The sequence below is a fragment of the Electrona antarctica genome (assembly GCF_951216825.1).
Source record: "Electrona antarctica genome assembly, chromosome: 15".
Taxonomy (NCBI): domain Eukaryota; kingdom Metazoa; phylum Chordata; class Actinopteri; order Myctophiformes; family Myctophidae; genus Electrona; species Electrona antarctica.
The window spans coordinates 37,982,156-37,996,407 of record NC_136796.1 but is presented as its reverse complement, the minus strand read 5'-3'; the positions used below and the strand labels follow the sequence as shown (position 1 = coordinate 37,996,407).

General features: G+C 41.7%; 1 protein-coding gene across 2 annotated transcripts in view; it reads left to right on the top strand.

Annotated features, from left to right (window-relative positions):
- The window catches only part of hepacam2 (HEPACAM family member 2), a 41,407-nt gene extending 27,829 nt beyond the window's left edge, over window positions 1–13,578 (top strand). For both annotated transcript variants that reach the window (XM_079522287.1, XM_079522288.1), the window contains 8 exons: window positions 3,800–4,165; window positions 4,734–5,018; window positions 7,490–7,783; window positions 10,418–10,543; window positions 11,553–11,574; window positions 11,686–11,720; window positions 12,258–12,331; window positions 12,663–13,578. In XM_079522287.1, coding sequence (XP_079378413.1) covers window positions 3,800–4,165; window positions 4,734–5,018; window positions 7,490–7,783; window positions 10,418–10,543; window positions 11,553–11,574; window positions 11,686–11,720; window positions 12,258–12,331; window positions 12,663–12,773 — 1,313 coding nt within the window. In that variant the 3' untranslated portion in view covers window positions 12,774–13,578. The remainder of the gene's footprint in view (window positions 1–3,799; window positions 4,166–4,733; window positions 5,019–7,489; window positions 7,784–10,417; window positions 10,544–11,552; window positions 11,575–11,685; window positions 11,721–12,257; window positions 12,332–12,662) is intronic.
- The last annotated feature ends 674 nt before the right edge of the window (window positions 13,579–14,252 follow it).

Here is a 14,252-nt window from a genome sequence, read left to right as displayed (position 1 = left end):
TGAGCTGCACGTACTATAGGAGGTCCCCATGAGAGAGGACTGTAGTGGACATGCCACCACGAGGAGAGAAGGCTTGGGGGGAGGGGGCTGAAATAACACTTTTTTACTATGTCTGAAATGTGGTTATGGGTTTATGGGATGAATGAAACTTCCCCCAAATTCCTCCTCCTTTAAAGGGGAAAACCACCCATTTTCAACATTTTACTATGTCATTAATATACCTTAGAGCTGTTGTGTGGACATAATAAAAAAGTCCCCCCATTTTGTATTTCCTAGAACTGTAATTATGAAAAAAATCATTAACATGGTGAAACACATCTTGATGACATCATCAAGATGTGTTTCACCATGTTAATGATTTTTTTTCAGACCTCTAGTTCTAGGAAACACAGAATGGGGGGACTTTTTTATTATTTCCACACAACAGCTCTAAGGTATATTAATGACATAGTAAAATGTTGAAAATGAGTGGAATGCCCCTTTAACTACTTTAACCGTATACTTCAGTGGTTTTCAATGTTTTTCATATCATGGTATGCATTATTTATTCTGCATTTGAGCCACAAAACCACCATTTGATGACATTTCGCCTCTCAGACCCAAAACGAAAGAATTTCTTGTTGTCGTTGGATAAGATTTTGTCCATGCTGTATTGATGTTGGTACCATTAGGAGAGATGACAGGCAAACGTTGATCAAAATAACAATTCTTCTACATTCTCTAATTGTATGTGACGACTGACGACTATGTGTAGACTTCTTGTAAATTAACTAATGCAGATGTTTAACAATAATTTAACTCTTGAGAGTGTAAATTGAAACCAAACGGACTCTTACGGGTCCGTTTGGATACATTTTACACTCTCATGAGTTAAACCAGGGGTTCTCAACCCGTGGGTCGCGACCCCTCGGGGGGTCGCCAAATTATTTTAGGGGGTCCCCAAATTATTTTCAAAAAAAAAAAAAAAAAAAAAAAGATTATTTTTTAAAATTTTATTTTCACGATTTTTCAAAAATAGCAGACCTACAAGTTCATAGCGCGCCACTCGGTGGCGCGCTATGAGCTTGTAGATCTGCTATTTTTCAATAGCTAAATTATAACAATGCTTAAAACATCAAAAGGGGTTCCCGCCCAAAATGGTTTAAGGTTATTGTAGCAGTCAATTTATATGGGGTCGGGAGGGGGCGGGGCGGGGGTCCCGAGACATTGCCAAAGCATTTCCGGGGGTCCCCGGCCAAAAACGTTGAGAACCCCTGAGTTAAACGATCTAAAAAGGGTCCATTTGGTTACCAACACCTGGAACCCCCTCAAGGACCACTGGTTGAAAACCACTGGTATACTTCATTGACCGGAGTCCCCCAGGGGTCTGTACAAGGTCCTTCCCTCTACACACAAATACAAGTACAAGCTCATGCACAACAACACATTGTCTTATGATAATAACAGTAAACATTATAGTTGTTGTTCAATGCTAACTACCTTTTTTTTGTTTTTGTTTCGATCTTCAATTTAAATTTGACAGTATTCTTCCCACAGACCTGGGGGGAAATGTTTGATCAACCACCACCACCACCCAGAGAGAAAGAGAAGATGAACAGTCAGAAATATGAACAGTTAAGACAAGCGGCAAATAATGTCCCCGCACTTTTTACGTCCTGATGGTGCCACTGTAGTGGCAGTAAAATGAGAAGATAATGAGTAAACAAAAGTAATCCTCCTTTGTCCACTTACCTGCTGCTGCTTAACTTGACCTGACAACCCGAACCCGAAACACCACCTTTCATCTCCACCCACCCACTCTCCCTCCACCCTTTTCACCTCAAGCTGTCAAACGCATGGCCACCTGCCAAAATGACACCTCCATTGTCCCAGAAAGTTAACGTTAACAAGGCCCGATAACTGCCAAATGATGATTTATGCGACATCAAATTAACAACTCCGTTAAGACCCTATATGTAAACAACCCTGTCGAAACAATGGTAGCTATTGGTGACAGTTGTCTTCAAGCGGTGAGCAAACTCACCTGGCAACCCGTGGGAGCTCCTTCAGACAGCGCAAGTGTTTGTTTTGCAACCGGATGAAAAAAGACAGGCCTATAGTCTGTGTCTGCCAACCATCTGGGTCAATATTAACTCATTATTACATCTAATGAAACACAACTGCCTGCTTAATTCCTTATCAGCATAATTATTACATTCGTAAAATGCGTTTTAATCTGCTCATGCCAATGTATAATTATAGGTAAAAGAATACAAGTGTGATTAGTATAAGGGCTTTAAGTACAGTAATCACATTCCGGAAGGTGTATAGGCAGATACCTATTGGGCTCCATTTTCGTCACCGCTAAACCCTTTATCCTTAAACTTTTTTTTTACTATTTTGAAAAACATTTTTGAATAGTTCAACTAGCCAATCTACATTGACATGTTGTGAGCTTGTAGACTGGCCATTTTAACGATTCAAAAATGTTTAGCAAAATAGTAAAAAAGGCAAAGAAGTTCAGGGATAAGGGGTTTAGCAGTGACGAAAATGGAGCCCATTGTGTGTTGTTCTTGCATACATTGATTTCTTTAAAATAAAATAAATAAAGGTGCTCATGCCAACTCATGGCTATAGTGGCTCTTCTGCATAATATTAGGCCAAGAGGTGTCCCTTAATGAGAAACATTGGAGGCTTATGCAGAGAACGCAGCGAGTGATTCTTCTATACTCCCTGACAGGGACGTGCAGAGACTTATACAAATAGCGAAAATAGCAGATCTACAAGCTCACAAGAGAGTTTGTAGATCAGCTATTTTCCGGTCGTACAACATGGATTTCTACGCAAAATACTGTGTTCATAAGTTCAGGAGACTTTTAAAAAAAAACAATTCTCCTGAATGGTGCTTCCGGCATGGCATGGAAAGGAGTGGCATTTGCATTTCTTTCACCAAAGTAAATGCTGCATTCGTGGTCTGGAAAGGGCAGTTGTTTTACAGACGGGTAAAAGGGCAGGGGCTGAAGCCCCCTTTGATGTCCACTCACAGTTAACAGTCTTTGTATTGAGTTGTGCTTGAATTGTACTGTAATTCTGCAAACTGTTAATAAATATTTCAATCAATAAATCAAACATGTGTGCACGTCCCTGCTCCCTGAACACATGCACCACAGTGCACCTGAGTGTTTGTCCATAATGAATCTCTGTCTCTTAAAGAGGAAGCTATTAATGAGTAGTAGCAGAGTGTACCAAGCTGCATGTGTTACCTGGGAGCTCCAAGCCAAAGTCCCCTGACTGAATGATTTACTCTACTGCATTAAAGGGCCACTTCACCCCTTTTGCAACCAGAGCTTATTTTAATGATGTTTAGGACACATGTGTGCAATATGTTTTTTTAGATTTTTAAAAATATTATCTATGTATTTGCCATGTTCACTTCATGACCAAAAACCTGTCATGAAAATGTGGTCTCACTTCCTTCCTGGACTACAAAGTCACACCACCTCCATGCAGCCTCCCCCACAACACGTCGCGCTGCGATGTGTTGTGAGCTTGTAGATCTGCTATTTTCAGCAAGCAACCAAGTGTAAAATGACTAATACTGGATCTCTTGTCCACTAGTCCCTTCCTAACGTTTTAGTCTAGCTTTTTTTTTTTTGGACAAAATTGTCAATATATTTAGTCTGAGGTTTAGTCATCATAGCTTAGTTTTCCTTTAGTTTCCACTTAGTTTTCATCATTGAAAAAAGTAGTCCACGGAACATTTTTTGTCACAGTATTAGTCGACGAAATCAACACCCAATCTTTCTACTCCCTCCATTAGGTGTCAGCTGTGAGTTCATCCGCATCCTCTCTCCGGTGGAGCAGCGTGGCGTGGAGGGGAAGTCCCTGCTCCTGGCCGTGGAGACCCGCTTCCGTCTGAGCGAGGCCGAGATCCAGGGCTCCTGGTCTCACGCCGGCAGGCCGAGCGGCACCAGGACCGTCCTGGTGACGTTCACCAAGGCTGCGACCATCGTCAACATGATGTACCACAACCACGTTGTCTTCACGCAGCCCGACATCTCCCTGGGAATCCAGAGATTGACCCGGCAAGACGAAGGGGACTATCACCTGGACCTCAACATCAAGTTTCTGAACAGGACCGGTCCTGTTATCAAGGTGGAGAAGACTGTGAGTGTTACAGTGGATGGTGAGTGAATACTTATATGTGGTGGATGCCATTTTTCAAACCCATTAAAATCGTGAAAGCATCTGTGTCATTTTAGATTTTAACCACTTACCACCTACTTATGTTAACTTTATGAACTTAAATGCAAATGCATAAAAAAGACAATAAAATTGTATACTAGTCATTAAGCTACTAATATAGACTGAAGTAATTAAAGCGGGTCATGTTTGCATGTTTGGAATTGACTGACACAACACGTTGTAGTGCGACGCGTTGTGAGCTTGTAGATCGGCTATTTTCAGCATGCCACCAAGTGTAAAATGACTTGTGTCTTTTACTTATACCGGATCTCTTGTCCACTAGTCCCTTCCTAACATTTTTGTCTAGTTTTTATTTGTTGACGAAATTGTCAATATATTTAGTCTTAGTTTTAGTCATCAGCTTAGTTTTCATGCAGTTTCAGTAGTAGTAGTAGTTTTTCATGAGTGAAAAAGGGTAGTCGACGAAAAGTTTTCGCCATAGTATCAGTCGACGAAAACCAACACTGGAAAACACTGCAGTTTATACGGTATGGTCTCTGTTTCTTTAGTGCCCGTCTCCACTCCCGTCATCAAGAAGAGTCCGTCGCATACAGTGGTCGAGGACAAGGGGAACGTCACGTTCCGTTGTTCCGTTGAGAGAGGAACCCGGGTCGGGTTCCAGTGGCTGCGGAACGACACCCTCCTGGGTTCCAGTGACAGACACTGGCTGTCCCAGGACAACTCCACGCTGGTGATCAGTCCAGTGAGGAAAGAGGACATTGGGCAGTACCGGTGCGTGGCCAGTAACCCGGTCAGCCAGAACCACAGCAGCACTTCAGCCCTCAATGTCTACTGTGAGTAGGATGGTCACCGGCCCTTTTATTGACCCAGTACATTTGGACTATAGGGTTGTCCCGATCCGATCATGTGATCGGAAATCGGGGCCGATGACGTCATTTTCGAATGATCAGAATCGGATCGGGAGCAAAACAAACGTGATCGGGACATCCCTAGTATCAATATCATATCCATATCATGATATTTGACTGGTTATTGTCTGTTATTTTGGATATTGTACTATTGTGATATGGCATAAGTGTATCGGCAGATACTAAAAATCAAATGATCGGATCGGGAGCAAAAAAAACATGATCGGGACATCCTTAATTTGGACATTCAAATCCTAAGTGTTCGTTCATTTTACTCAGAGAGAGTACAAATGTAACAAACAAGATCCTTTGATCATTTAAACACTATCCTTTAACAATGGAACACACATTACGAATTGGAAACAAATGGGAGAACTAGAGAAAACGGGAACTGCCCTTTTTTGGAGTTCCCTTTTTGGCTTTTCGTCCTCATCCTGTTATTATTAGTATTACCACGAGCGGTAGTAAATACTCAAGTAAAACTACTTCGCAAGTACTTTTCTGAGGATCTGTACTTTACTTGGGTATGTTTATTTGCATCTAATTGTCTGCGCCAGGCCGGACACCCCAAGGCCAGAGACGATGTTTTTGCCCCTGTCCATCCGTCAGTGTGTCCGTGTGTCCGTAGTCCGTGTGAATCTCCGTCACGTTGGACCGATTGGCATGGAATGTTTCACGCACACTCCCAGTAGGCCAAAGAAGAACCTGCACCCTGCACATTTTTCAAATTGGCCTCATGGTGACGCTATAACCGCCCCACGTCACATATACAATCAAATCTGTCCGACTTTTCAGATTCCATTCCATTTGGCTTTCCACAGCCCCTGGGTAGGCAATCTGGCCTGGCAGAGCCCGGCACTCTTTCTGGTTTAATTTGTTCTCCAATACAAATTTAACGAAGACATTTACTTTTTACTCCAATACATTTCCCCATGCCCTGCATGCCCCCTACACTGGCATATTCTAAGCCAATGAAAATAGTGTACATACTTACCAGATAATCTATTTTGATATATTACAGGTAATATAAGTTCTGACTTCTATCAGTCATTTTCTAGTGAGATATCTCTACTTTTACTCAAGTGCGGCTTTCAGGTACAATTTCCACCACTGATTAGATTACCCTGCATGTAAAGCAGCATTAGGTGACTTCTGGCTGAGAACTGGGAACACGTGGCTGGTATTTGCATGAGTACGCATGGATGACAGATACCCTCTGTTCTAGCATCACTTCTACATTGTTCATGTCGGCGTGAGCTTACACATTGCAGTAACAGACATTTTACAAAGTGATCGTTTGGACACATTATGTTAATATTTGACCTTTGAAAAAAAGCAAATATGATTGGTTGGTGGCTGAACCAGTTATTGCGTAGGCCTATGTGTGACAACGGTACAGATCTACTCTGCTTATTGTAGGTTCAACAATGTCATAGGTTCCAGTGGCGTGCACAGACAATTAGAGGGGCAGGTGCTCAAGGAAAAGCGCGTGGAACCGGCCGGTTGCCTAAATAGTGTGAGATTTATAGATTCTGGGGACTAAATAATATATTAGAAGCTTTTTATTAAGAATTGATCAATGTCACCATGGTCCACATACTGTACAGTGTACACTGTAAAAAAAAAAGTTTTTTTTCATTATTTTTTTTCAAAAGGGCACATTGCCAAAAGGGCAGGGGGTGCTCTAGCACCCCCTAGTGTCTATCTGTGCACGCCACTGATATGTTCGTAACTTCGTACCTAACACTAGACCTGTGCCAGTGTGTCACACTCGCATGTCATGATTAAACTCATGCTACCTCCTGTTTCCTGTCTCTCAGGGCAAGGCCGAGCTGTGCAAAAGCAGTAATTAAAATAACAAATTAAATAAAGTTCTAAAGTTCTCTTAAGTTCTAATACATTTGAGTTTTCCCTCTTCCCGTTATGTGCCCTCTGAAAACATGCTCTTCTTTACTATATTTTGAACTTCGTTCCAATAGCATTGGAGTGTTGTCTTTTTAGACGGAGCATGGATTCACAAAACACTCCCACCGAGGACTGACTGGAAATGTTGCATGTAAGGACTGACTAACGTCACCCAAGTGCGCTTGGTCTGTTTTATGAGCATGTTCCATTTAGGACCTGCAGGAACACATGAAATAAGTATTTCGCATTTCAAACAGAATTTTACTTTTTACTATCATTGTCCTTGTTAACCATATATTCCTATTCTGAGGCAAACATTAGGGGAAATAAATAGCAGATCTACAAGTTGTGAGCTTGTAGATTGTCTATTTACGGGCGAGGTCAAGCACAGATCCCAGAATTACGTATATAGGGTTTAGTATCAATCAGAAATAAATGAGTCTGCATAATGAAGCTCTGTTGCTGAACTTAATGCCTTTCCTATAATCCAGATGGTCCTTACAACCTAGAGGTGAACTCGGGCCAGGGCCTGCGGACCGGAGCAGTGTTCACCATCAACCCAGGAGAGCTGGTCTTCTTCGACTGCCAGGCGGACTCCAACCCGCCCAACACCTACGTGTGGATCTCCATGAGCCGCAACGCCAGCCAGGTCATCACGGAAGGTCCCCGGCTGGAGGTGCTGTCCTACCGTTTGGCCCAGCCCGAGGATTACCTGTGCCGGGCGTTCAACAACGTTACGCAGAAGCAGGACGAGGCCCAGTTCACGCTGCTGGTGGCCAGGACAGGTGAGGGAACATGGCCAGGAGCAGAGCAAAGCAAAGCAAAGTTACTATATTTACCCAGGGTAACTGGACTAAGCATCAGATACTTGTTTACAGCCAGGCCCTGCTCATAGAACATTAGTACCACAGACGAATAACAGTCCAAGTCCACACTATTGATCCATAATATATAAATGATAGATAAGGGTTCAGGACAACGAGGCCTTTTCGTGGAGGGGTCAGTCTGAAATTTGGACTTAGACTGTTTTTCGTCTGTGGTACTCATGGTAGTGGTTCAATGCCTTGCTCAAGGGCACTTCAGCGGTGGTAATTTTAACGTGCCGGTCCGGGGATACGAACTGGCGACCTTCCGGTATCAAGACCGCTCCGCAAACCGTTCGGCCACCGCTGCCACAAGTAAGCCATAGAGTAAGACAGAGTTACGACAACTCCGTTCACTTCATGGGGCAAGGCTCTTCTACATAGACTTCTATTGAAAAGGGACAAACCGGAAGTTTATGGAATGCATTGGAGTCTATGGGCTCGTGCGAGTACAGTACATGAACCACGTGACCAGGCTGTTTTCTGCCCCCTCAATGTCGTAACTCTGTCTTACCCTATGGCTCTGGCCAGGAGGAGAGGAGTGAGTGTTGGTGGGAAAAAAGTACTCAAATGTTTTACTTAAGTAAAAGTATAAATACTGCAATGTGGTTGTACGCAGTAAAATGTTCTTAAAGTAAAAGTACTCATATTGCAGAATGTCCCAAGTTCAAAATGTGTACAAAATCTTTTGAAAATAGCCGATCGACACATTGTGAGCTTGTAGATCTGCTATTTTCAAATGGGGACCAAATGTATATGGTTGAAGTGGTTAATATATGTTTTCGAATCAAAATTAAAATCTCAAAAGTAAACTAGTAACTAAAGTTTTCAAATAATTGTAGTGGAGTAAAAGTACACATTTTCACTTTGAGACGTTGTGGAGTAGAAGTAAAAATTAAAAATACTGTACTCAAGTAGAGAACAAATACCTCAAAATTGTACTTAAGTACAGTGCTTAAGTACATGTACTTAGTTACTTTCCACCACTGGAGAGGAGTGTTGGTGGTGGAATCTGGGAATCACATGATGATGTCATGCCAAAAGCAGAAGGGGTTGATGAGGGAATCAGAGGAGATAGTTTGACAGTGATGAATACTTGGATGGAGAGAGAAAAGAGAAGAGTGGATTGGTTCAATCTCTGCAGTTCCTCTGCAGTTCGGAGGCTCCGAAATGCTTGTTAATCAAAATGACCAGAGACGAAATTGAATCATGAATGTAATCTAAGACAGTGGTTCCCAAAGGTGGGGTCCGGGGGTTTCAAATGGGGGTCCGCGGGCTAATTAAGTGTCAATTTGGGGGTCTTTGACGTGAAAATGTTTGAACGACAAACCATATTTAAGAGATATGGTTCATATGAATATTGCATTGAACAGTCAGTTGCTAAGTAGCACTCTTGGTGTGGTTTGAAGGCTGCTAACGTCCAGTGCCTCTATGGGAAGGTAAACAGCAGCTAACAGCTGGTGTGTTTGTTGACCCAAGTTTTATAGCATGCAGAGTTTCTGTGTATTCTGTGCGAGATTGATTTGTTGTCTTGGTGATACTGATGGCATAACCACAATGACTACAGCTGATACTGGCTATATCATAAACAGAGGTCGTCGCCATGTTGGCTTGTGGTGGACATGTTCTGTCAACATTCCATTTTTGCCACAGACATACAGAATGAGTCGACAATAATATTACCAGAAACACATAAATAGATAGCCCTGAATGACCATAACAGGTCTGTAACGCTGAGTGTTCAAATGGAACCAAATGGACCCTTACGGGTCCACTCTCAGAGTTAAGGGGGTCTTTGCAAATAAAACAATTGAGAACTACTAGTACTAGTGGACTCCTAATGTGCCATGGTGTCATAATAAATAATTGCCATGTATATTCTGAAGAAAACCTGGAGACTTGACATTCAGTAAGTGGTGTCAAAATAGGAACATTATAATGGTGTTTAAAACAGAAAATATAAAATATATATGACACGCAAAAGGCCAAGTCTTTGCCACAGACACATTAGTCTGTGTACGGACATGTTGGTGACCTCTGATCATACAAAAGGCTGTCATTGCAGTATTTTGGAGTCAAAGATGAAAGACAGGTTTTAAGTACTTGTGTTGGCTCTGACTGAGACAGTGTAACAAATGTCACTGTGTCATGAACAATTTGCATGAAAAAGATAAAGCAACGTCGGTTAGCTAGACTAGAGTATGAGTCTGTGTAGAAGAATAAAACGCAGAATAGTCAAGAACAAAGCATTGGTTTTCAATAGCATTCATTATAGCAATGTCTAGAATGTTCTTCTTTCTCAATATTGAGTGTGGTGCTTTTGAACGTAGAAATGGAAAATCTTGGGAGCCCCTGCACTACCATGATTATAACTAAATAATCTATAACATGTCTAATATGAAAACATCCTTATGTTCCCAGGCCAAGATTGATTGATTGATTGATTGATTGATTGATTGAATACTTTATCGGCAGAAATGTACAGAGTACGGTCAAACACACGTCCAAAGGGATCACCGAAAAACAGTCCTTAATTGCGGTCTTGTTTCCATTCAGGTCCTGGGAAGAACATCCAGGACAGCAACCCTGTATCCCCGCTGGCAGCCATCACTGTCTGCTCTCTGTTCATCATTGGCTGCATGCTGCTGGTGTTCCTCCGCAGAACCTGCCATCCCAAGAGAGGTGCATTTTTTATTTTAGTTTTATCTTACACTTCACTCCATCCTTATTGCCTATAAGAGGTTTGTGGGGGTGCTCAACACAGCGTGTGACTTCCGTGACATTTTGCACTTTCCAGCCAGGCTCATTCATTCCAACGTAAATATCATAGACTTTACACATTAAATACTGGTTTTTGGAAACAGACCTTCAAAATCTCTTCCAAATCCGTCAACAAGGCCTGCTGTATGCACTGGAAAAATATGTGCGTGACATTTCTTTTTAAACAACGTTTTATCATATAGGAAAACTATTGGTGGAGAGGTTTGTCTAACCCGTGTTATGCTTAGCTGTGATTGGACCAGAGCAGTTTGGGGAGGGGCTTAGCTAAAGGTCTATTGCCGTGAAACTTTGCACGCACATTTCCACTACGTTCAGGACCAAATGCTGCCCCTTTCGACCTTGTCAGCAGCCTCATAACTCTTTCTTGCCCTGATGAAGACCTTGTTGGTCGAAAAACATGTTGGCAGTTGCCTTTTTAATTCAATAAAGGCTTTCCTCGTTTTTAACTTTGAGTGCCCGGATCCTCTCTTTTTATCTATGTCTCGATCCCGTTTTTGATCCGTGTGAGCACCTTCTTATCATTATCACATTTGCTAACTCCGTTGAGCACCTGGTTAGTTCCTCTTTTTCTCAGCTTCATAACTGTATTGGGTTGGTGGTTTAAGTTGCAAAGCCACAGACCACTGAGTGGGTAGAATGTGAATCTCAGACCACTGAGTGGGTAGAATGTGAATCTTGAACCTTGCTTGACAAGTTAACTAGCATGAAAACTACCACAGTTTGCTTATGGTAAGACTAACAGCTGCCACAGTTAGACACCTTTGATGTTGACATTTATTATCAGTTGAAGGGAACCAGAGCCAAGACACAGTGGAATGGTAAATAGAAACGTTCCTGTTTCTAATCCCCCCCCCCCCTCTCTCTCTCTCTCCCTCTCTTTCTCTCTCTCTCCCTCCCCTTCAATCAACAGTGATCATGAGCATCTACAATCGGTAAGATCACAAGCCTGGCCATATAAAGTTAATACAACTAATGTGCATACTCTGCTGTAATTATTACACCATACATTTGAATTAACGGCTTTGTTTGCCTCTCTGTTGCAGACCGCTAGCAGAACAGAAACGGCCACATCGTTCAGGTAAGCTAACCTGTGCACTTGTGATAAACACCACATTCCATTCGCCTATTAAGCACTCCTGTGTATCTATCCTATATGTGCAAACAATACTCCTCATAAGTATCTCCGCACCTCATCATAACGTATTTGTTAACATATAAGTGATTTTAATAAGCATACTTGCTGGCCTTGTAAAGACAACGCATTATGTAGCCTAGTACAGTAACCTGCCTCTGCACATTCACATTTAATCACAACATTTTTTTTTTTTTGAGTTAATGACTCAATAGTGAAAATTCTATTAATTCTTTATAAAATAGTCTTGGGGTTTGGTTTGGGTCTCAAGGAAACTAGCTGAAAAGACGCGTTTGGCGTCATTTAAGGGCTCATTTAGACCCCCTCACACAACCCTGTCGCTTGATGACAATTGATATTTCATCGAACAACATGTGATAAAGTATGAATTAGGCTTTGCTGAAGTGGTCAAAGTGCTTCGGGTAACTTGCCATTAGCGAATGGAATGGAAGTTCACTGACATTGGATCACTTCTGTCACCAGGTCATGAGGATGCAACTGAGGATTTTGGCATCTATGAGTTTGTCTCCATCCCTGGTAAAATGGAATCCACACAGGTAGGCTATTATTATTTTCTTGTGGATTCAGCATAGCTTGTTTTTCATCCAGTTTTCAAGGGCAGTCTTAACCCATTCAGGACAGGAAAATAGCAGATCTACAAGCTACAGCACCGAGTGCCGCGCTATGAGCTTGTAGATCTGCTATTTTTGAAAAATCGTGAAAATGTGGCATAAATCTTTTCTTCCGGTGGGTCCCTAGAACAACATATTTTCAGATGGGGGTCTAGTTTTTGGCGTCCTTGACATGAAAAACTTTGAGGACCACTTACATAGAAACATGGGAACTGTCAGGATTTGGGTTAATCTCCATGTGTCTCTTGTCTTCTAGGCATCATGCAGATCTCTTGCCCGCCTAGCGACAGTTCAGGATCACCCCATGACCATCTATGATGTCATCAGGCATGTTCCTGAAACCCCCACCCAGAGTTTGCTGAAGTAACTTTCAACGACAACCAGAGACTTGAGCATGTAACAGGTGTCTCTCTCTGTTTACCAGAGCCCGAAGCACTTGTTTCAATTATCCTCTTTTTGTCACAAAGGATAAAGGAGTTTTATGTGGGCAGTAAACCTGATCACGCACTATTATTGCCCTGATATTTTTGCACGGATGTTAAATGTCTTTCGTTGACATCATTGTGAGCTAAATATGGCTTGACATTTTTGTGTATAGCAAATGTATACCAAATGCTAAAGCCATCTCAAAATGTGCCTGTTGTCGTTGCAAGTTGTTGTTCATATGCCTTGTGTTGCATTGTGCCTGTTGCAAGCTGGCACTCTTCCTATGGCCTACTTATTTCAAATATTTATTTAATTTAAAATATGAGGATTTTATGTGTTATCTAAGCACAGTTAGTATTACAAAGATATACAAATTCTGTGATTCTATTCTGAGCCTTCCCCGAAAGATAGTCTGTTTTGCAGGCGTTTGGAACAATGCATTTTATACGGCATGGAATATAGGTACAGTAAGAATGTACCGATGAACATGGTGTCAAACTGTAAATATTGTATAAGGATTTATACTGCAGATTCTCTATGGATTTCATATGCGTCTACTTAAGTATTTTCACTGGATATGTTACTGTATCTATGAAAAATGTGTCTTTATGAATGTAGCAGTTCTTCATTTCAACAATATTTCAACAATATTGTGTGAGGGACAACGGATCCTGTTTCCTAAGTTATTGTACAGTTTCCATTTACATGTGTGCTTTTTGTATTTAAATAAATTTATAATGGTTTGATATTGTGATTTGTGAGTCAACGTCATTATTTCTGGCGACCAACCAGCAACATGCTTGCCTTAATCTATTTGAGGTGAATCAACGAAACCGTATCGGTGCTTAATCCATAGTGCAATCCACTAGTCAGCACAGATGCTGATAGTTTGGCTGTGGATAGTAAATCTGTCCAGTTTACAATTCTAACACGGTATAGCCAGCCTGTATTAAAAATAAAAAAGGAAATGTAGGATGAACTTAAGAGTCTTATCGTAACAGTTCATCTGCACACCACTTTATGAATACCACGAGTGTATCACGTAGAAGTCAAGGACTTCTCCTGGCAGATGTAATGTTGCTGTGTTGCTTGTGTGTAGCTACTGGGGGAGTGTAGAGAGGGACTGACAGACGGATGGTTCAGCATGTGGCAGAATGCCCTCCACCTGCTCCTGCTGATACCTATAGTCCCAAATAGATGCTTACAGTATGTGTGTGGGAGAGAGAGAGACAAGGAGAGGGGAAAAGACTGTCAAATCTGGACTGTTCATCTAGGCTACTGTAACTCAGAGCGTAAAAATGTACCTGTGAGGGTCTGTTTTAAATGAACACTCAATAATATCATGTCCAGAAGAGGGATAGGGGCACAGAGAGTCTTTAAAATGCCATCATAATTCAGATTAGTGATTTGTATTCCAAGA